General features: G+C 44.2%; 1 protein-coding gene across 4 annotated transcripts in view; it reads right to left on the bottom strand.

Annotated features, from left to right (window-relative positions):
- The window catches only part of rerea (arginine-glutamic acid dipeptide (RE) repeats a), a 124,964-nt gene that overhangs the window by 36,409 nt on the left and 63,670 nt on the right, over positions 1–24,885 (bottom strand). For all 4 annotated transcript variants that reach the window (XM_051424228.1, XM_051424225.1, XM_051424227.1 and 1 more), the window contains 2 exons: positions 3,162–3,267; positions 1,370–1,466 (listed from right to left, as the gene is read on the bottom strand). In XM_051424228.1, the coding sequence (XP_051280188.1) occupies positions 1,370–1,466; positions 3,162–3,267 (203 nt within the window). The remainder of the gene's footprint in view (positions 1–1,369; positions 1,467–3,161; positions 3,268–24,885) is intronic.

The following is a 24,885-nucleotide window of genomic DNA, read 5'->3' as shown; positions in this document are numbered from 1 at the left end:
TTCAATCAGTGTATTAATGTAAGACAGCGTGAGACACAAGTCTCATTTATGGCTTTTCATTTCTACACATCTGCTCTATTTCTGCAGCACCTGCTCACAGCAGCAAAGCACGGTATATTAGTTTAACTCCGAATAAATGGAATAGAAAAATTGCTGTGACTTGGTTCATGGACAATTGACAGAAACACAGTAGTAATGTAGTACTATTACCATGTTGCCACTGTTCAGAAAAATACAGATACATGAGGATAAATATAGTAGATTGTAGCAGTCAGAGAGAGAGGGTAGAGTCATTCTTCCGTCTCCTGAATCTGGATCACAGCAGGCGAGTAGGGATGTAACGATGTGATCGTGACACGATTAAAAATCGGTACAAATGCGTGACGATTCGCACCGGTTGACAGAAAAAATGAATCACGGATGCAAGAGAAGTAGGATATGTTCTTTCTCTTTCTTTTTTTTTCAGAAGTAGGTTACGTTATCTTAAAAAAAAGTCACTGGTTGGTGATTCATTTTTAGTCAAGATTTTATATTCTTTTGTTATTTAAGATATTGAATTACATCAGTTAACACCAGTTTACTTGTGAGATCGTTTCTAAAGAAAGGAGATATTTTTCATGTATTTTGTTGTTTAAGATGACCATGTAAGTTGCAATTTTTATAAGAGGACACAAACTGTTTTACAGAGTTTCTGTAAAGAAAGCACCTCTAAGATTTTATTTTCCTACGAATAAAAGATCATTTTATTTGGTCATAATTTGTCTGTAGCTCATTTTGATAAAAAAAAAAAAAAGGTGAGAAAACCGGATCGTGAACAAAAAATCATGAACCGCATTGAATCGTGAGTTGAGTTTATCGTTACATCCCTACAGGCGAGTATTTTAAAATTGCGGTGTATCCAATAAAAACACAGTCATTAGTCTGTTTGACTATATAAGACCAGTATTTGGTTGAGGGGGAGTTGAATTGTCGGTATAGTAGCACCTGATTTGTGGCCGTTTCATGAAATAGAAATCCTGAAGCACAGCACGAGGTGCCACAAAAAGTGCCTGAATTTTGCATGTGGTAATGAAAATAAAACATCAGTTAAATTAATAATTTTCCGGTCCACAGAAATTGGCTTGCTTTCAATTTAAAAATAGGCTACAACTGTGAACTCAACAGGCAAATGCAACAAAACACCACAAATAAAAGCTGTGTGGTGTAACAGGGTTACTGTGTTATAAATGCAAACACTGCAATCGCAGCAGCCGCGATGTTACTGGACAGTGAGAGAGACATGTTGGAAATGTATACTGTTCCTTTAAAGTGCCACAGCTAAGATTATAAGGATCCTAGTTGTTCTATGTGTGTGTTAGTGTTTGTTTACCTGAGAGCAGCAGCATGATAAGTGTCCACATAGTCAGAGATGAAGAGTTCTCGACTCCTGACCACCGGGTCTGTGATAACCAGCTCCCGTCCAGAGTCTGGAGGAAGAAAAAACACAGTTGTACTGAATGCCTATATCTACATTATATACAATGCCAAACACAACCAAACTCATTCATCTATGACAAAGAGGGAACAGAGATAAAGTAGCTTTGCTATTCGAACTCACTAATAAAATCATGAGCACAGTTCTGCGTACACCCAAAGTAACAAGTACCTCTGCAGAGGTCAATAATATGCCACATAATTCAATAAAGCCAATAAAGTGCGGTCCCCCGAGGAGAGGACATAATGTTCAGTTCTCAAGTGAAATGACCCTTCCGGGGGTTAAGATGCATCAACAGCACCAGGAGCCGGTATTCGTCGTTGACAAATGACCTGAGTTGTGGCGTGCTGTGGCCACTGTGCTCCGGCCTTGTGACATCAATTCTAATAATCCTGAGTCCCCGCTGCAAGGACAGACTGCAGATAGCGGAGCAGTGCGCACTGAAGCTGTTTCTGGAGGGAACAGCAAGTGTTAGGTTGATAACCTCAATGACATACCTAAACTGAAGTCTTTCCTCTCACACAAGTAATACTTGGATTATTACAAAGAGGGAAAACAGCATAACACATGGTTTGATTGTAAGTATGGCTGCATATGTATTTGTTCTCTGGTTTCAAGGCTGTTTTTATAGAGTCGACTGCAGTCTGAGGAAAACTGAAAGCAACTTGTTGGCTAATTAGAAATGCTAACAGGATGTGTCAACAGGTGAGTGTGTGTGTGTGTGTGCGTGTGTGTGTGTGTGTTGTGAGTATACACGGCTGCTTTTTTATCAAAACTGAGTTTAAATGATACGCACTCTTAAGGGAAACACACCCAATAATCTAACCTGTTAAAATAAAATATACTATTAACAAATTGTTTATAGCAAGAACACAGAGCCTGCTACAGTACAACACAAAATAACATTTTAGGAACAATATTTTAAATAACACTGAAAGATCCATTGAGAAAATAATTAATTATGTATATTGTAATGAAATTATGTATCTGACCAATTAAACACTTGTTGAGGGCAGGCTAACTCAGCTTAGAGATTTACATGTACAACTATGTAATGACTTTAATAATTAAAAATTAAAATCTGTCAAAATAACAAAGATTTTTTAATTTAACATGAATAAAAAAACACAATACAGTATAATGGTATGTGGCCTAGTGTAGGTCATTTCTAAAATCCACATACTTATTCATCAACTGATTATTTCAACCATTAAAAGTCATTGTTCAATCTGATTTTCCTCTGTGACCTTTCAGTCATCACCATTTGATATTCAGGTGCTAAAAATCAGGGACGGTGTTTATGTCCCTGTTAGAGTGTGACGGGTCCACTGGCACTGATGGTGTTCAGAATGTGTGCTCAAGGGCCACATTACACTGTGGGTTATTAACACTTGACAGTGCTGCTGTCTGGCCTGAAGGAGTGTTACCCGGGGAACAGCACAGAGCCATGGGATTGGCTCTGTTGCCTGGGACACTGTCTTCTGGATTCTGTTTGAAATGCAATTCACAGCTAGCTCTTGCATCCGCCAACAGTCTGGAGAGCAGAGGCAGGTGTGTGTTTGCGAAGGAGAGAAATTGAGTGTAGTATTACAGGGCAAGTAAGTGAATTTACTTTCTGTGTATGGAAGTCTGCTGTGTAAAATGCACGTGTGCGGATGAGTTTTCAGCAAACACAAGGCGGTCTCACCGTTTTCATTGTTGCGATCCTGCACCAGGTGCTGGTAGACAGAGTCGGGCACCTCTGACTGGCGGTAGTACCATTTCACATTCATCAGCAGATGGTCCCGTTTACTCTGCAACACAAAGAGACACAGAGGGAGTGAGCAGGAGACAAATAATAATACTAAAAAGAGATCTCACACTAAGATAAACAGACATCATTTTGTTTGATTACGACGTCACAAACTGGCCTCTTGGCAAACAGTGATGCTGTGCAGACGCACTGTTTATGACTCACACAGGCTGATGCCAAAAAGCAAGCAGAGAGACCAAGTCAATTAAAAAGGGATTGCTGAGCATTTAGAGCCTTAATAAAGTAAACAGTGGGATGGCCGTTGCTGGAGGAAATGTGGAGAGAGAAGAACCACGAGGGGGGATGGATGGATGAGTGTTCACAGTGTTCTCTGCCTCCTGCAAATCAATCCACTGCCTTCTGCTTTCTCTTCACTTAATAACAAACGGTTTTAACATACTATTTGGGCTTTTAAAGTGTACTCATGCACAGGTACTTTGTCCTTTTACTAGGATTTGGACATTACACTTTTTAAGTGCTGCCACCCACTGGCCTTCTGATAAAATGCAACTCAGCAAAGGCTTGTAATCCCTTAGATGAACAGCAAGCGGCAGCACTGAGGTGAAAAGAGAGCTTTTTCCAGGGCCAGTCAATGAAAAAACAGAGAAGGGAGGTAAGGGATGTAAGGGGGGGGTTGGAAGAAAATGGTAGAAACTGAGGCCAGTGCAGAGGTGAGGGATGAAAAGGGCAAAATACTGTTTTCATTTCATGTTATAAAATATTTATTGTGCCTTCACATAAGCCCAACTGACCGTCACAGTGGTTAGAAAGAACATTAGAGAGACTGCCGTGCTGTGTGCTGGACTGCGGCACAATCCTATTGGCCCCAGCCATCTTTATTAGGGACTCGGCTACACTGCACTGCACTCACCGACTGAGACACCTGCACCACCACTGCCACCACCCGTTGAGTAAAGGAGAAATGAGCATATGGGAAAAAAATAGAAGAAGGGAAAAAGTCTAAGATAACTGAAGACAGACAGTTCTGCTCTTTCCAGGCTCTTAATTGTATCTGTGTGTGTGAGTGTGTGCGTGTGTGTGTGTGTGTGTGTGTAGAGGAAGATGAGGTCAGAGTAAAGATATTTAAAGCCTTTAGAGTACATTGTTCTGTTATGTCACTGGGGAGGAGGCTGAGCACATGCAGCCAAGCAAATCATCACCTCCCTAAACCCTCAAACCCACCTCTGGTTTTCCCCATTCTCTCCATTCCTGCCTCCCTCCCTCCCTCCCTCCCTCCCTCCCTTCTCCATCTTTCTCATTCCAACCCTACACTCCTCTCCATTTTCTTTCCCTTGTTCTTCCCTTTATGCAACCTTGAGCAGCGAGGAGGAATGAGTGCGTAAGTGAGCCTGGACGTGTTAAACAGCAGCTGGCACGCAGTCAGTCAGCTGCATTTACTGCTCTGGACGATTGTGCGAGTACTCACGCAACATCACATAACCGCACAGACTTTTGCTTGTTATTTGACAGCGAGCCATACTGATGGACTGAGACAGAGACCCCTTGAGCACGTAGCCATACTGTGTGTGAAGAAATGTGTGCAATGACGTCATGTCCCTCCCACCTCCCTCCTTCCCTCCCAGCAGTTAGCCCACCCATCCAAACCTCTTGTCTATCCAGTGTACAGACACTGTTGCCTTCTAGACTAACAGGCTGCCTGCCACAGCAGAACGAGCAGTTATCCGGTGCTTATACATAATTAATACTTTAAGGAGACTGTAAATGCTGCCAGTGTGCCACCTGAACATTTCATTTTCTGCCTGTAAAAACCACAAAATCAAAGGGTTTTCAGAGAGCCTGATGCAAAAACAGAAAAGCACAAGCAGGCGGAAAGACACACACACTCATAGTTTTACACCTTATTCATGAGCCTGCATTATTTTAAACCAACCAAATGAACCAAAGCAGAGAGCAAATGTTACTTCAGCTATCATCAGTATCCTCGTCACTACAGAGTAGCTGCCGCTCTCCCGAGCAGATTGCTGTTTAGAAGCTCACAGCGGCGTTAAGCCCTCTCAGGCAAAAGAGGGAGGGAGATGGAGAGAAAGACTGAGAGTGCAACATATGGAGCACGTAGTGGGAGTGAAGCATAGCTTTCAATTATCACAATTCTATAAACATGCGGGGTGGAAAAATGAGTAGATAACGCAAGGAGAAAATGAAGGGGGATGATAGACAGCTCAGACTCACCACACCAACTACTAGTTGTATTGTCTGGGTTTTTGCTAAGCCTGCCATAGAAAATAACAGAGAGAGAACATATAAGAGGGAACCCACAATGCTGAATTGATTAGAGACATTCCATGCTGCCTGTAGAGAGCTGAGCCCCGCACAATGTCAGCCATCTTTGTCTGTCCTGCCAGAGGCTAAACATGGCCCTGCCCTCCCTCCTCCTGAGCCCTAAACCCTGGGAATGCCGCTCGCTGCGGAGAGGCCAAAAGACTTACTAACCCACTACTGAGAGAAAGAAATGAAACAAGAGGAAAAAAGAGAAAGTGCAAGGAAGCAGAGCAAAGGAGATAGAGGAGGGGGGCGAGAAAGGGGTTGGATTAAGGTAGGAGGAGCAAGACCTTCTCATTTCCTCAGACTTAAAATTACAACTATCCTCCTCCTGCTTTACTGAAGCCCCCAGGGTACAAGGCTACCCCTTTATTCATTGAGAAGATATAAATCTGAAAGTCATGCTTTGGGGCTGAGCACAATGGTACCTCCCCTCCCCTCCAGTGGCTCAGCCTGGCCTGTGGCATTCTTGGGTACACTCATCATCAGACAGGGGTTGGATTATAGGAGGGCCACAGGAATATTACAAGACTATAAAGTATATTTCTTGTAGAATGAATCCAAAATGTGTCACTATTAATAAATAAAAAAAAAAAAAATCAATGCATTCATTACTGTTCTAAAAGCAGCCAATACAAGCCAGGCCATTGTGTGAGTCGGTTAATTCTCCCTCTGACTAGCTAAAGGTGGCTGGCCCCTTGGATCCATAATGGCTGTGCAGTTTTCTTTGTGTGGCTGCATGTGTGTGCAGTCAGCTCTGGAGTTGGGGCCCCTGTGTACGACCACACCATTACAAAGACTGGGGGGGGAATACAGGAGGCAGACTTTTCTTTTAACAAGGAAAGGCTTTTAATTTGAAAAGAAACCAGCTCTGTTAGACACTTAAAAGATGGACTGAGTGTGGAATTAATTCCATGTTTACAACTAGAAGAGTGTGAAATCAATACAGTGCAAAAAGTAATGACAACTCTAATACCTTTCAATGTTCGGGAGAGTGCACAGCGGCAGCAGCAACTTTCTCCCACATCTGTTCACAGTGGCCTTTTACAATACGATCATCGCCTCGCAGCCAAGCTGAGCTGTGACAAAACTAAGGGAACGTTGTTACAACCTGTAACCCTCAAACCTAATACCCTATTCCTCCTCCTCTCCGCACTGTAACACAAGAGCTTTGCTTTAAACAAAACCAGACCCTCCTGCTCCCACACGACAGGCCCCCAGTGCACCTCGTTAACAGGAAACCTCTGTTTATTTTCTCTGCTTTTCAAACACTCTCTTCTTCCTCTGCTAACCCTGTTAGTGACCCCCCCCCCTCACTGGTGACATCAGCAGCCAGGATCTATGACTTCCTTCAGGAGGTGGCAGCCAGGAGTAAGGAAGGAAAGACAGATCCCAAACACACAGATAAAGGAGACAGGGGGAGAGAGAGAGAGGAAGGGAGTGAGGGACGGAGGAGGGGGAGGTCAAATAGACAAGAGCAGCAGCGGCAGCGTTCAGTGTTAGCAAGGAATGTCAAGCAGTTCAGCTAGGCTAGCAGGCTGCTGAGCTAACAGCTTAGTTAGCTAACGCCCCAGGGGCACGGGGAGGCTCGGGTATGGTAGATCAGGGCTGGTAGCGACGTGACATTGACAGGCAGAGGCTCAAAATGGCACGGAGGGCGGATTGTGGGAGTGTTCACCTCGCCTGCCGCAAGGGGAGAGTAAGCACAACCAAAGAACAAAAGGCTGATTGTGGCATTTGGAGGCAGAGATGGGATCTGGGAGGACTAATCTGCTGCTCCGACATGATAAGATTAGAAAGGGGAGGCAGGAAGAGCTGGCTGGGAAGATCACATATACACTCGCATAAACACACACACAGATGATGGATCTGATTGGAAGGGTTTTCCACTCGGCTTTCTCTCTTCCTCATTTTCCTTCTTTCTGAGATATCTGCCAGCACACCAGCACTCAATAAGCACTTCCATCTGGACGACAGAACACACACACACACACACACACACACACACACACACACACACACACACACACACACACACACACACACACACACACACACACACACACACACACACACACACACACACACACACACACACACACACACACAAACTGTATGTGTGTGAACATACACTGGCGAGGTACAAGAGATCTGCTGTGCTCACGCAATCTACGACATCTCAGTGACTGACAAAGGAGGTTGTTAAAAAGAAATGCCAGCATGCTGTGTGAGCAAACACACACATACAAGTGAATGCGCGCTCTCTCTCTCTCACACACACACACACACACAAATAACAGGCTTTCAGGATAAGCACCACTATTCTTCTCCCAACCCTGCAGTAGAGCGGGGCAGGCTGGGACTCTGTGTCAGAGGTAAGAAAAAGCACCTCTAAATCAGGCTGTCAGAGCCAGCAGCAGCAGCAGGATTCCACTCTGCAATCCTCCTCTGTCCTTATGGGCTTCACAGTGAGCACTTGGCTACTTGCAGGAAAGGAAGGATAACCTGCCCCTCAAGCCTCCTTCTCTTAGGCACATATAATAACACTAAACAAATGCTGATTACAATGTTCGTGAGGAGGAGCTGTGCACAGCCTGCATCCCCGCCTGGCAACAAGAACAAATGGAGAGAGTGTGGGGGAGGCAGAAGGAGGGAGGAGGCGAGGTGAGTCCCAGCTGTGGTGGCGGTGCTGGCAGGACCTATGCGCCGTGCCTACACAGGGGTGTCTCTCTCTCTGCCTCTCTTTGGCTTGACCTGTTGGATATTAAATCGGCGCCCTCTGCTTTGAACACACTGGGCCCATCTGTCAGCCCGGCTCCATATTGGATTGGCTGAGCTTTAGCCGTTTTTAAAGTGGGCAGATTTGCTCTTGTTGCTCTTTGTGTGTGTGTGCATGTGTGTGCGTGCGTGCCTTTGAACATCAGCGCCCAACAATTGCCTTAAATTTTCAAGGAATCAAGCAGACACATAAAATAATTTTGCGGACGGACTAGTTGAGTCATTGTACAAATTGTCGACATGCAGCAACACATCTGAGGATGTTAACAGGTCCTCCTGTCATCCAGGCAAAAGAAAGAGGGATGCTAGCAGAGTTGGAGAGAAGAAAGAAAAATAAGAGACGGGTTGAGTCACGCGGAACTCACAGATGATACTAATTAAGACTTGAGGGCCACTATTGGTGGATCATACTGCCAACCACAGGCACACTCCACACACTAGAGAGTCACAAGCACCACACATGACTGCAACATCTGAGGTCTAGCTTGTCCAACACTCTGTTTCACGCCATGCTGATAACAATCAAGGCTAATAGCACCAGTCTTTAGCAGTTTTCTCATGAACTCCCGACAATGTTCAGAGAATCAGGTCCGGACATTGCCGGAGCAGCCCTTTCACACATTGTAGGAGACTGTCTGTGCAAGATGCAACTTCACTTACTTCAAATACTCAGTTGGATTTAGAGTAAAGCATGCAGGAGGAGAACTCATCAATATCAATATGACATGTACTTGTATGTATCCGCAGTATCATCAAAAGAGTGGAAAGCAACACTATGAACGACGTCATCAACACGCCCACTCACTTGCTGCGAATTCTCCGGACAATGATGTGCTCTATTTACACATGGCTCAGTTGAACATTACACAAACTTTGTACTAAGGGGCTGGCAGGGAAAGGTCTGTTTAATGTCCGGTCCAACTGATTAGGTCATTTGCATTCACACACAAAGCTGGTGGGGGTAATGTTCCGAATACTTCAAGGAATCAGTGCATGTGATTGCTCATTGATTCCAAATGTATCCCAGTGGGACAAAGTGAATGAATGGCAGAAATCATAAGAGAAATGCATGATGTTGACTATGTCTCCCTCCTTCTGACAGTGGCAGTGAGAATCGAGAACACCAGCCTCGGCTACTCGCTCCATAAAGTAGTCAGGCTGCGGCCAACTTAAATATTTGCCTTCAACACACTTCTGCTGCGTGACGGTTTTAGCCAAGAAATTTAAGGCCGAGTTAAGTGATGGTACAGAGAGCAGCACCGTGAAAGGCAAAAGGAGAGAGGATATAAAGAATACATTCACTAATGATGATCATTATCTGCAGACCGCAGACACTGAGCACCAGGGACCTGACAACTTGAGTTCAGTGATTTAAAGCTACACACAAATACACAGGAACTACTTCTCAGTTTTTTGTTTTTGAGAACACAGTCAGAAATCCTTCCTTGCAGCACTAGCAGGGTATAGACTAGAATGCAGATCCAAGTAAGACTTCAAACGCAGGCTGTGCAAGGACAGATGGAGGCGGTTAGGAGAGCTCATATCTGGGTGTTCAGATCATAATACTGACTTTATTTCCCAAGCTCTCCCTCTCAGCCAGACATACAGTTATAGCTTGCCAGAAAACATTGTCATTTCTGCCTTCAGCCTTTCATTTAGCCGCTTCAAAGCCATCTCGCTTTGATACCTGGCTTCCTGTCTCTCTCTGTGTGTGAGTGAGTGTTTGTGTATAGCCCGGGATGTTCTCTTGAGAGCAGAGACTTGTCTGGTCTCAAGGTAATACCCATGAGTCAGGATTCAGAGTTAGACAAAGACAGAGAAATGCTGGCGTTTTTGGATGACACAGGCCTCCTTTGTGTTGTGCAGAGTGTTAAAACTGCTGTTTTATTTGGAAGGCTGTTTGCCTGTGATCCATTGTGTTAGCTTTGCCTTGTTAGCATAGCCTAGTGAGCTAATGAGACATCTTACTAATACTGACTGGACTACTGCTGTGGAGGAAGAGAGGGGGGGGGGACTGCTTACTGAGAGGGGTATGCAGAAAGGATATGAATATCAGGCTCTGTGTGCGTGTGTATGTCATATTGGACGTCTGCCCAGCCAGCTAATCTGGACCCTGTGCATGTGTGTCTATGTACGTGCATGTGTGTGTACAACTACCAGTGGTAGCCTCCTGAGCAGGGCATGGGAGAGAAGGAGCTTTGGTCTGATTGAGCGCTGCAATGGAAGGCAGGAAATGAGAAGGCTTGCTTAAGCCAATGCTAATCGATCCCCCCCTTGGTATAATTCACACACACAGAGACACACGCATACATACACATGTAACTGTAATGCAGTAGTAATAAATCAAATAAGATTTGACCAAGGGTAAGATATATGCGTGTGAAGGGTGGACAGGTTGCGTGTGCGCGGATGTAAGCCACTTCAATGACTGATGGGGTGTGTGCTTTGAGAGGGATGATAGAGCGTTGATAAAAAAGGAACTGAGTGTGTGTTTATGCGTATGTGTGAATGCTTCGGAGGTCTTCTCCATGTAACAGCAGCTGTCAGGGCATCAGAAGAGTGTCTATAGGGAGAGTGTGTGAGAGTGACATAGATACGGAGAAATCGAGAGGCTTCTTGTGTGTGTGTGTGTGTGTTGCTCTGTAGCACACATCGATACACAGCTAATAGGAATATTTATGATCCTTCAAACACACACACACACACACACACACACACACACACACACACACACACACACACACACACACACACACACACACACAAGCTCATTTCTGCATACGTGCACACACATACAAGCATTTCTGTGCAAGAACACATACACACCCAGGAGAGAGAGAGAGAGCGAGAGAGAGAGGAGTGGCGGTACACAGCCAGAGATGGAGGAAAATAAGCAGAGTAAGAGGGCAGGCATGCAAAAACAGATCTTAACACTGCGTGTGAAACCGGACAGATAGCATTGTAGGCGGCCTTGAAGAGCTCATATCAACATGAGCTCAACCGGTTGTGATTGTATTGTTTTATCTGGACACTGCTTCTGAAGATATCCATCTCTCTGTCTCTCTCCTCCCTCTCTCTATCTCTGTGTCTGAAGGTGACCTTGCCTGTCTGTCAGTCTCTAGCGATGACACTGGCCCTATCAGTAATACATCATGTAAGCTGTGTATCAACCAGATGCCGCACAAGCCGAGCAGTGGGTGGTCTGTCAGGGACGCTTGCTTTGTACAATATGCAAATAATCACATGCAAATTACCTACCCGTGTGTGTGACAATATATTGGTGCCGATGCAAATGCAGCAGGCTATCAGATGTGTGTGTTAACAAAAGATTTAAAGAAGTTACAGGCCTTTCACCAAATACAGTTACCCGCCGAAACTGTAGCCTGAACGCTGCGGAAGAATGTGAATATAACACGTGTGCGCGCACACACACACACACACACACACACACACACACACACACACACACACACACACACACACAAAAAAAAAAAAAAAAAAAACAACACACACACAACACACACACACACAAAAAAGGCCAGAAGCTTTGAGCAGCCTCCTGCTGTGCTGCAACAAGAGATGTATTGTACACAACACAGCTGCAATAACAAGGCTGGCCCAATGCTAGAAGGAGCTGTAACTGCATGACTCTCAGTCTAGACTGGCAATAACAGCCGCCATATTGTAACATGATTATGGATGGACTTTGAGTGTGTCAGAGAGACACATCTCAGTCCATTTAAAACTTGTTTAATTCTACCTGAAAATGTTTTAAAGTCGTCGAACATTTTGCCTCCTTAATTAAATCATCACAGGTATAAACCAAATCTAAAATCCATTACAAAGTCCAAAGGCATTTTTAAATTGATGGGAAAGGCTGAGTTGTGTCTTTGTGATAAGTTTTATTGACTGAAATGTTCCTCCCCCGCAATTAACTCACCACTAGAGATTTTACATCTTCCAGTGTAAAAAATCAAATCAAATCAAGAGCTGTTTTGCCTTTTGTTAATCTTTAAACGGTCACACGGATGTATGGTATTGAAGGTAGAATGAGCTAATGAGGCATAACATGTAAATTAAGAAAAATAATCTGAATTGAAAACAACAATGTAAGCAAACCACTTTAAGGATCTGATTAACGTGCAGAAAATAAAAATGGGTGGTGTAAGAGGGAAGATAAAGGGTGAAGGTATAAATTATTGAATTCAGTAAGGCAGAAACAATGAGAAACCATGCGCAACCTGCCGTTGAAAAATACACCTTTAGACACTTTTGTACACACCTTACACATTCTGTTGAGACGAAGAACCTGCTGATATTCTTATTAAGGTAGTACGATGTATTATATATGTATTCCTTTTTTCAAAATATTTTCACACTATAAAGGCAGAGAACATTCAGCTGACAAAATAATGGATCAATGGGTGACTATTTTGCAGGGATGACAGAAAATATAAAAATTAAATAAATTAAAACTGCAGCCCCTTGCAAAGGTAACAATAACATACACATGGTTAAGCAAACAATTGCTCACCAATGCAAAACATTGGAGTCATGATGAGCACAGTGTGTCAAACACATTGGTTATCGTTCTCTCACACACACACACACACATACACATACACACACACACAAATAGAGGACCCACCGAGAGAGAGCTCGAGACAAAGAGGTTGAACAACACACCAACATCTCTACTCTCTGCAACCGAGGCACATCAAAGCTTTCTCCGCCCATTTATCTGTGTGTGTGCCTGTAAATCAAAAGGCATACTCAGAACATGCACACACACACACACACACACACACACACACACACACACACACACACACACACACACAGGCTCAGACTGCATTAGCTTTGTGCAGCAGCATCCAGGGCTGGGTAGGGGAGGTAAAGGATTTTGCTGTAGACGGGGGAATTACTTGCCTCAGCTCACTCTGTCAGGGAGGAGAGGGGGATGACTGTTTACCCGCAGTGAGTGAGAGAAGAAGAGAAAGAAAGAAAAGACAGAGAGGTCAGTGCTGTGTCTGAGACAGTGCTTTCTTCTCTGCAAGTCACCTATTACTTCACTTTCACCCCTCACTTGCCCCCTTGTCACCATCATTGAAAGATGACACGCACATACACACATCTACCTCTGTTCTTAAAAATAGTACGGCGTGTTAGATAAGAGGCCAGGTCAATGTAATTAGTTGTAACAGCATGTTCAGGGCAAGATACTATACACAGGGAAAGAGGTGGAGGAATAAATGCACAAACACATTCAGAAACCCATGGAGAGGGAAACCGAGGAATGCACACACAAACACAGATGATCTGTGCATCCCAGTGTGACCATATGGTTTGGCGGGGACTTCCTACCCACCGCAGAGGAAGTGTCCGTTTACAGTGTACAGTTCAGTTGTCTGCCATCACATCCTGTCTCCCAGCACTAAACGGCAAAGCGAAGCCTGCTTGGCTAAGCCCAGCCGTGTCTTTGAAGTTAAATCAAGCAGAAAGGAGACACAGTTCGCCATACCGTGCAATCAGCATCACCATGAGATCTGGTAGGGCGCACGCAACCTTAAACGACAAAGCACTGGCAGCACAGAGGGAGCTTTATGTAGTGTATAGCTTGTGTGTGAAGCTAGTCGGCTTTCAGACCGTTTTGTTGGCAGATTCTTGCCCCCCCCCAATCTATTGTGGTGGTGTGATTGACATCCACCTGTCCTTGGGTGGAGGGTGATTAGGTGTTCTTACAGCTGGCTCTTTGTAACAGAGTGGATGCTTGTAATAGATTGTGTGTGGAGAGTGGTATGATAGGCTGATGATGGAATGATCCAGCAGACATTGACTAACAGTCTGTGGAATACAACAGGGTGGGGTTATTGATGACTCTCTTAAACAGCGGGTATCATTGCCATGGCAGCCCATACATTATCACCGCGTAGCCACGCCCCATCCCTGGCCTGGACCAATGGGCAGGCAGCTGCCAAGCAAACAATCCCCAGCAGTGTTGGAATGGTTGAGGGAGAGAGGAGAATGCTAAATGTGCCACTTCATCTGGTGATTGACACAAAGCCTCTTGTTTACCGGCGCCACGGAGATTTGCATCTTTTTAACGTTGCCCCTCCCTTTCCTCTTCTCTCTCATTTCTGTTCTTCTCCTCTGCATACCCTGCTTCACTCCCACAATCCCCCCTGTTTGTGGCAGCACTGCATGAAGTGGATATTACCCCACCCTGCTGCTATGATATTGATCAGCCTCCTCCCTCCCTCTCCTTCTTTCTCTCTCCTCTCTTCATAGCCCACTGCATTGATTCCACCTCTCCCTCTGAGCCCGCCAGCTAGGAGTGATTACACACGCTGCTCACACAAAGTGACGCAAGCGCACGCGCCACACACACACACACACACACACACACACACACACACACACACACACACACACACACACACACACACACGAGTCTTTGGTAGGGATGTGGGGATGTGTAGCCTTGCTTTACTTTAAAGGCTATAAAGCTCAGCGGCTGCTGCACCAGTCCTGTGAAAACACTGCTTCTTTTCATTCAAGGCAACCAATGACTGCAAGCTTAGCATGACATATTACCATAATAAATATCCTTGTTATAGCATGTTAGCATAGCACATCAGCAGGCCGGCGTAAAGTCGGCTGTGCTCTGGTGGTTTTTGTCAGGCTGGTGCTAAAGATGGCTGTGGTAGGGCTTGACAGGTGGGCTCCAGACACCTTGTGATTCTGTGCAGAACCACACAGAGCCGATACACACTCCTTATATGGGCCTGCAGTGCTGCGCTCACCAGCAATAGACTAGCAGCTAGCCCACTAAAGTCAAAGCAGTTAAATGTAACAGCACAGAATGGGTGTCTGCACTACATAGACAAAAGGGTTTATCAAAGAGGCAAAATCAGCTGTATACAGTTGTAGCAGATTCTAAGTTGGGAATAAAAAAAGCTCTCGTAGGTGAGTGGAAAGCTAAACTGCCTCAGTGAATTTCCACACCAAAATATGAGCTTGCCTAAACTGTGCCAGCAGCAGGAGCCGCTGGCTTATCCATACACACTTGCACATTAATTAGTTAAATATCTACCCTCTCCTGTTTACCAAATAGCATATCTGCTGACAATAGCTGGCGGAGCACGAAATGCTTTGGATGGGGAGACCTAGCTGATGAGCTAACAAGGACAGTGTAGGCTGAAGCCGCAAGAACACCCACTTATCTCTGTCTAACCTCTATCTGGCAGCAGCAACAATCCAGCAGAGAGTCTACAGCAACAGGCCAGAGATCCCACATATTATACACACCCTCGCTGCCATTTGGCATTTAAATGGCATTTTAGCGTGGCAGCAAACAGTTTGCACCTAATTATGGCCAGTTGCTGCTGTGTCCCGAGTTAAGCGGGAGTCTCAAACAGCCATCCAAACAAGAGCAGTGCTGTTAAATCCACTCTCTTAAGGATAATCAAATACTTCTGCCTTTAGCTTTAATGCTGCGGTGGACTGAGTGTTGATAAAGGGGGCTCTAAAACATGTAAAATGTTAACAGTCCAAACAAAGACAAAGACAAGGGGGAGAGCAAGGACAGTGTGAGTTTGATCAATAGTAGTAATCAATATTCTCCCTCTGTACCTTTCACGGTTTGAATAAGTACTTGTATTGCACTGCAATGTAACCTCTTAGACAACCTCAAAGTCACTTTATTTCAGTTGTGTGCTTTGATAAATACAAAGTCTTAAATTAACCTACATGAAACACTCAATTAACAGCTTTAAAAAAGCTAAAACAGTATGTTGACAAATAAATAACATTATGTCTCATTATCACTCAAAGTAAGCGCATCTAAAAACCCCTCTAATGATCCAATGAGGCGTCTTTAGAGATGACGGTTTGGGCCAAAAAGTACTCCAAGAGACAGTCAGCCATCTGTTAACAGCAAGCTCCATCAGTCCCCTACAGGTCCTGTCACAAGACTACAGCTAGAAGAGTGTATGCACAAGTTCCACTGCGGTGCACACACTGAAGAAATGAGGTGTGCGTTTTGTGTAAATGTGTGTATCTTGGCTCTGCAGGGAGGAGAGGACGAGAGGTCACTGTCTATACAAGGAGCACACCTAGACAGACGGGGGTCTCAATCACCTCCACCACCTCTCCGCACCCTCCACTTGCTGATGGAAGAGAGCCCCTCGCACTCATCCGCCAACTCCATTACCCACTCCGACAGGGCTGCACATTAAATCATTCCATTTCACCTGGAGAGGAGGGTGAAGGTAGGAGACAGGGAGGTAGGAGGAAGACAGGAGAGATTTTTTTTTGTTTTTACACTGTCGTTTCCTTTCTGGTGTGTGAACCGATTCGGACATGCTGGGCTACGATCCGTAATGGGCCCAAATCAGCCCCCCCAGCCCCCCATCCGACAATGCCTTGAGGCACAAGATTCATCACAAGGAAAAGACAGTAGAGGAGAGGAAGAAAGGAGAAGTCGAAGAGAAATAATGTGGAATCAAGGTGAGGAATGCCGTAAGATATGAAAAAAAAAAAAAAATCACATGACGGGAGCCTATAAAGAGTTATTCACCCTCAAATGGGGAGGGTATTATGGCGATCTATAAACGGGCTGTTAAGCTCAATAGCCCAAGGTTAACTTGTCTTGATGCCACAGTCAAAGTCTGTACAGCTGACTGTATTAGTGCTACCATAAACACTCGGCCAAGACCATCTGGGTTAAAAAATATTATTTATAATGCTCTGATTATTTCAATTAGCTCCAGAGGACGTAAGAGGAGGAATTAAACAACACGTCAGACAAAGCTCTAAACGCAGATTGGTGTGCACAGCAGCAGCTTGCCTTAACAACTGTATAGGGTTAGAGGAGAAGTCACTGGATGAAAGACATGGGGATTTGACAACTGTACAAAAAAAAAAAGGGACTTAGGGGAGGTCTGTATTTTCTTAATCATTTCATTAAGATAGTGCTTAGGCTAATTTAACAGTAGGCTTAATAACACAGACTTTCCTCCCTCTGCTCTGTACACAAGTGTTAACTGCCTGCTGGAACAAAGGCGGCTCTGTTCACAAACACAACACTGCCAAACTGTTAAGTACATTCCTATAAAGAGAAGAACAAAGAGCGTTTGAGCGTGGCGGGAGCAGAAATGAATACAGCTACTGAGGGGATAGCACAGCTCAGCCCTTTGATGCCAGGAAATGTCTTTACAATCGCGGATAGTGTTTATGCTGCTTCATAGCGTACTGTTTAAGATCGAGGCAACAATAAAATCAACTGATAGTAGCGTGAAATCTCAGTAGAGATGATGTTCGGGAGAGAAATGGGGCTGAGAGAAGGGAGGAAGGGTGGTTGAAGTATGTGCTGCAAAACAGAAGACGAGCAGAAGAGAAGGTAGAGAAATTAGAGGTTTGGACTGGATTGTTTTTAGTAGGCACAACAGAGGACTCGAGGATTATGCAATGCAAGAATAATGAAGTGTGCAGTGTTTTGTGTGTGGATGCAAGTCACAAAAATGCACCTATGTGCAGAATAAATTAAGTGTGTGTGTGCATGTGTGGTGAAGCGTCTCCCAAGCCCTTGCAGCTGTGGTTCCCTCTGTCCATGTGTTCCATTGGCGGTGACAGACAGGCAAACACAATTTAGACTCGCCCATCAAAGCACATGCAACACCAGTCACAGCCACTGCGGGCGGATATGTGACGCACTGAGCGGAAAACACACAATCCTCCTTCTGTATCCCAGGAAAGACCAGTCTAAATTTGTCATTAACTAAAATCTGGAAAACCAGTTTTCCTGCTTTTCTACCTCTTTTTCTAAGTTTCTGTTTTTTTTTCTGCATACACTCCCAGATACTCGTCTTTTACAGAAGGTTCAGAAGAAAAGAAATCCTCACTTGAATGTAAAGCTTGAGTTGTGAGCCCTTCAAGACTCCTGTTCGGTTATTGGTTATTCTAAATCTAGATGACATGACTGATAAGACCCTTGCGTCTTTAGTTTCTAGGTTTCGGAGAGGGTTTTTCTTGTTCGCACAGACTGACGGGACAGCGCTGTGCTAAATAAATGGCATATGAGAGCTCTTACACAGAGTGATATTCCCCTTTCATGATCAAAGCACCAGCATATGTGAGCCAGTTGCGTTGCATTAGATCAACAAGCATTCAGAGATGGAGAATAGATAAAGGTAGCAGTGAGTCAAGCTGTAGCACATGTACAAAATGTCAGAGGGTCTGTATGAGATTGCAGTGCTGCTGCAGGGGAGCCGCTGGAGATGGCTGCCTGTGGTGATGTTGCTGTTGTTTTTAAGGGTTGTGTGAGGCAGCGGGCTCCAAGGTACAAAGTGTAGACATTCCACAGACCTCACAGCAATCCCTGAAATTTCCTCCTCTCGTGTCTGCTCCTCTCTCTGACCGATGCCCTTGCCCTTCTTCCCCTCGTTCCTTCCTCCCTTTGCTCTCTCTGCTGGTAAGAGTTAATTTGCACCATGTGTTCTGTAACAGAGAAAGGAAGAAAGAGGGGGGAAAAATAGGGCCCTAGTGGAAGCGTGTGAACCCGATACCACTGTAAATCTCCACTTCCATAGCAGTACCCTCTCACCCCTCCTCTTCCTCCTCCTCTCCTGTTCTCTCTCTCATTCTTTTTTTATTGGCATGTCACACATTGGACAAGCTGGAAATTACACTGAGCTGAGCTGAGAACCAGTGGTGAAGCACGCCAGATACCCACTTAAGCTGAGAGCGGGGAAAAGTGGATGGTGGAAAGGAGAAAAAAAAGGGGGAAAAAAGAAGGGGGACAGGAGGGAAGTGGAAATGTAAAGTGGGAGTGGACAAGGAGGTGGGTTAAAATTAGCTGCCCATTCTGAGAGCAGAGGCCAATCCAATTAAAGCTTGACCAATCCACGCAAATGTGTTTAGGGTCTGGTTACTACACTCACACTGGGGGGCCAGGCAAAGACTAGGGAGTACTCCTCTAAATACAATAGTCTCTTGCTACTAACAAATACTACCTTAAATACTTACAACTGCAAATGATAAATAAAGAAAAAATGAAGGGGATCTATTGTGCAAAGCATCTAGGCCCAGTGACTGTGAGACACTATGAACATTACCCTACTTCAAAGGACCCTTCACCCTCTAATTTAGAGTCAACCCCCTATGGAGGAGTCGACTGTTTTCATTTCAACAGGAAGACCTGATCAGGTAATTAAACAGGCCCTGTCATTATTTTCATATACAACGACCAGGTTGGGAGTCCTTTAGGTTTTGCGAGCCACAAATCTACCTGCCTTTTCTTGGCGTCTTTGCTACATTTGTTTTCCCACTTTCTCATCAAAGCTGGTGCCAAAAGAAGATAGCACTGTCTGTTTGCTCTCCTGCTTTAAAGATAAAATGTAGTGCTCTACGCCGTAGCGCAGTGAATTTGCTTCAGATGTTAGTAAAGACATCAGAGGAGACATTTTCACTTGTGATGTGCCAAGAAAAAAAAGAAACGTGTCAGAGGAGCCGCTGAATATTTCAACAACTCAGCAACAAGGGGTGAAATTATCACTTGGATATATATGCGAGGCCCAAATGTCATCTGTCATCTGAAAAACGACTTGACAAATTTGCATGCATCTGTGTGTGTGTGAGCTACGCAGCCAAGCGGCGAAAGTAAACTCAACTAATGAAACTCCCAGGGAGAAGAGTGGGCAAAAGGCTTCTCTGCTGAATAATTTAGCAGTGGTGGGTCAAGGAGGTGGCTATTGATTGAGCTTTTAAAGAGTCTTATGAAAATGCTATGGCCGCTGGCCTGGTCCTTCAGCCTGACCAACCCCCAACCGCCCAGACACTGTACCCTCTCCATCTGGGAAGGTAATCAACACTCATAAAAACACACACAAAAACCCCATTTTGATTTCAGTCTGTCTCTACTTCCCTCCCCTCTCGTCTTCAATCCTAGAGAAAGAGATCATCCTATTGGCTGAACAACTAGTTTCCATAGCAGCATTTAGCTAATGCACAGGGAGGGCAGTGAGGGTGAGAGAAAAAAGTGTTATCTGTCCAAAAAGATGAAAAGAGGGGGATACGAGGGAGAGTAGAAGCGAGGAGCCAAGGGGAGGGTTGGGTAGGTTTGGTTTTATACCCACGAGCAGAGATGAATACAGCCTCCTGAACTCGCTGAGTCTGAACTGTGTCGTTATCTCAACCTTGCCATTTGTACTGCTGTATTTATTCATCGCTGCGCTCGTGTGGACAATCAATCTAACCTGCCTCCCCAAAGAGAGAGAGCTGTGTAGCTGTCTGAGAGATGCGTGCCTGTCTCCATCTGATTTGAGAAATGCACAGAGCTTGCAAACTGACACCAGAGAAGGACTAACACTTGTCAGTCTTGCAGATTGTGTCTGCTTAAGAACATGCTTACACAGAAACAGCAGCTGCTGCAGCTAGTGACCCCGACACCTCAGCTAAATGACCTAATGTTACTCTAAAGAACGGCATTAATAGCTTCACCTCAATGAAATTTCAAGTGTGCGGCGACAGAGAAGGAGCGAGGGAATTGGAGGGGAAGGCAGGATTGGTGGGATGCATACCTTCTCACGGAGGAGCATTAATCAAAACGGTCATAATGGGGAAAGTCACCTGATACTGCCAAAGCAGCAGTATAAAGATCCTTCCCTTGCAGGGTCTGGTCACAGCCAACTGTGAGGGGAGGAGAGGGAGGGAGCCATTTTTTTTCAAATAAAGGCAGGTAATATGAGCAGAATTAGTTTGTTCAAATCTAAAAAATTAATTCACTTCATGTTAACCTACTCCAGCCTCCCACAGTTCAGACGTATAATGTCAGCAACAATTTCTGGTTCCTTTTTTAGGTAAGTGACAATGAATGGCCATTCAACGTTTAGTAGCTGTTGTGCTGCAGTTCTATTGCTTTAAGGCTCAATGGGGAACATTACAGGCAGAACGCTTCAATCAAACAGCTTGCAGCAGGCTCGGCTGACCGGCCATGTCTATAGACGCCTAGATGCCCTTGTCAAAGCTGCTTCCTCAGAGAGAGCACAGAGACAAGCAGACACTTAAGGCAGCCCCACACACAATTGTGAAAGGCTGCACCTCCACATGTTCATGTCTGTGAAATGAACCAGCTCGCTTACAGCAGCTGAGTGGACCATGGAATGAAAGGAAGAGCTGAGCATCTCTCTCTCTCTCTCTCTCTCTCTCTCTCACACACTCACACACACATACAAAATTGCCCCTAATGAGGGTAGCGCCCCTCTCTCAAGAGATGGCAGCGGCTGCTGCTCCACTCGATAAATATTAACAAGAAGTGCGACTGATGGCGGTGCTCACTGATCCATAATTGCATTTCAAAATGTTCGATGGGGTTGGGGAGGAGGGTGATCGCGAAGGGAGAAACAGGAAGATAAAAAGAGGGAACTCAAGCCTTCTGACAAGAGACAAGTGATGTCTGTCTAGTCAACCTCCTGCCACCATCACAATGGCTCAACACCAAGGAGAGACTTTCTGGTGAAAGAAATGCACCGGTTCTGCATTACAGTCTGCTGTTTTTCCTTTCATTGACTGCTGCATGCATCACAAGGCACAGCAGCTTCACACAAAGGGAGAAATCTGAGGAAGGATCAGAAGGATGGCAGGGAACTCCACTTACCAATGCCACATTGTACATTAAGTGATATTTTTTGCATGGATTTGAATATGTGCAAAACAAGCTAGCCGCAAGCTACTTAGCTAGTGGATGTCATTGTTAAGCTAATTCTCAGCATTTTGGATTCCATTAGGACTGTACTCAGGGTCCAGAGAAAACCTAATAACTGCTCATGTTAAGCATGTATATTTATGCACATATATTTGCATCTTTATCAAACCTTTTTAATTATGGGCTTTGAATAGGTTGCATTTTCCAAGGCTGTATGATAAGCACCAGCTAAAACCATCAGGAAACAGTTGTGTGAGAATTAACATTTGGTGTCTGTGTGTGGGGTGGCGGGTGTACACACAATGTTTACATGACAACTGGGAAAGCTATGCTGTTATATCCAACACAAACATGCATGTCAAATACACATGTAACCAACACATGGACATTGAATGAGCCCTAGTTTTTAATATAATTCAAACTGTATGAGATTTTAGTCTTTGCACTATTGTTTTATATCTGTATCATATTTAAAACCACATTACTGCAAATAAAATTACTACTGGGAATTTTTTGATGTTGAATATAAATCTGGAGGGGGATTTTGTGGGTAACATAACTGGAAAGTCACAGTCTTTGGTTTTTTTTTAAGTGAAAATGTAAACAATATACCATATAGGCCTAACTATAACTGTTGTATCATTTATTTTTCCAATCTATGTGCTAATTAAGTGTTTTGGCTTTCCCATCAATTATTGCAACCAGTTTCAAAAAAAGAGATATATAGACACATAAATATATATATATTTACATACATGTTCTTAACATATTATATGTTGTATGTATATCTGGAGTTGTAACGAAAGTCATTTCCCTCTGGGATTATTAAAGTATTCCTGATTCTGATTCTGAAATAGTTTCTAAATACAGTTAAGTATACATACACTGTTGGTGTTCTCAAATGCCACTCATGAAGTTACCAGGAAAATATAACGTGGTACAAATTTTAATAGCAGCTAAGAGATTGATGCAGAGCTGCAACTAACTTTGAAAGATAATTTAATGAGATTTCTGCTTAATTTCCCAGTTAAAAGAATGTAAATGCGGGTAAAAGAAAGCAACATGCCAAAAAAAAAAAAACTGTTAGCTTGGACATATATATATAGCAATATGAGTGATCAAGACGCCCCTGATCGTTTGTTTCCTTAGCATCAGTTATAACAATTTACCATGTGTGCCATATGTGTTAATAATCATTAAGGACAATCTGGCACAAAAACAGCATGTAGGCTGAAAGGTCAAACACTAATCAATAAGAGCTCATGTTTATGGCAAGTCATTTTTCTTTTCCAGGTACACCTTTTCTTTTAACACAACTCATCATTAATTTGTTACATCAATTACTTTCAATAACACAGATGTGTACAATGTGTATATATGAGCATTGTTATTTGACAGTGCTGGAAGGTTGGACACACTGCAACACAGCGGGTTCTCTGGACACACGTGTGAATGCAGATTTCGAAGATGAGGGGCACCAAATGAAAACCAATACAACACACACACACACACACACACACACACACACACACACACACACACACACACACACACACACACACACACACACACACACACACACACACACAAAATACTGGTTATATGACAAAGAAAATCCCTCATCCCTTTAAGCTGATCAGGCCTGCAACATATGAGCTGGACTCCTGGCAGGATAATTGCATTGTACATGGCATCTAATTAAATGTCCATAAGCAGGGAGATCGAGAAGTAGAGATGTGTGTGTGCGCCCGTGTGTGTGTGGGGGTGGGGGTAAACAGTGAGAGAGAGGCTGCATGTGGGGGTGTGTATTGGCGTACTGGGCTCCTCAATCCCGTGTTCCCAGAGGGAAAAACGCTGCAATCACTCCATTAGTGAAAGAGGGAGGGAGACAGGGATGCTGGGAGAAAGCAGAGGGAGTAAGAGAGAGGGATGTGGGGAAGGAAGGGAGGGAGGGAGGATGGAACACAGCTGACTTGGCCAATAACAGCAAATGAGGTTAGATACAAGCAGAGAGGGAGTTGGGGGGGGTCAATGAGCGTCGAGGACATGGACACAATGACTAAAACATGGGATGGGAGGAGGGAGAGAGGGTGAGTGACAGCAGATAAAGAGGAGTGGGGATGGGGGGGGGGGTGTAGAAACAGACAGATGAGAGAGTGAGGGGGAGAGAAATGGAGACAGAGGAGACAATTGAGGTAAGAAAGCAGGATGGATCGGTGAAGCCAGGGTCAATGGGCAGATATGGCTGCAGATTGTTCAGTGCTCAGTCGCTGTCAGAAGGCTTATTGTCACAAAAACAAGAAAATCATGCTGGTGTGTGTGTGTGTGTGTGTGTAGTGTTGAACCACATAAATATGTACACAAACTGCATGATTATGATATAAGTTGCATTACCAAAATATAAACATGATGGCAAACATACATATACACACGCACGCACGAATGCACAACATACACGTCTATGGCCAGCAGGCTCACTGCGTTACTCTCATCAAATATAGATTGTGAACACATTACAAGGTCACGGCACTAGGTGTAAACTGAAACTATCCCTTGTGGGAAAACACACTGGAGGATTGTTGGTCCTTATTTGCCCTATGTGATCACATCAGAGCAAATAAAACACAGATTTTACATTAAATACATCTTTATATATATTTATTTGTGTACATTTGTAGTGACGGCTGCAGTTTCAGTCTCTGATACACTTGAATTCACATTCTATTATATATTTGTCCTACAGTGTCATTGTTTTAATGCTTCATAATCTTATGTTTACTATTCTAATTTACATCATATTCTAATAATCTAATAATCTATACATGGGCATGGAAGGGAATTTAAAAGAGTGGCTGCGTT

This window comes from Dicentrarchus labrax, unplaced genomic scaffold (genome assembly GCF_905237075.1).
Source record: "Dicentrarchus labrax unplaced genomic scaffold, dlabrax2021, whole genome shotgun sequence".
NCBI classification, from domain to species: domain Eukaryota; kingdom Metazoa; phylum Chordata; class Actinopteri; family Moronidae; genus Dicentrarchus; species Dicentrarchus labrax.
Note: the sequence above shows the minus strand (reverse complement) of the source record. Positions and strands in the feature narration are given on the sequence as shown.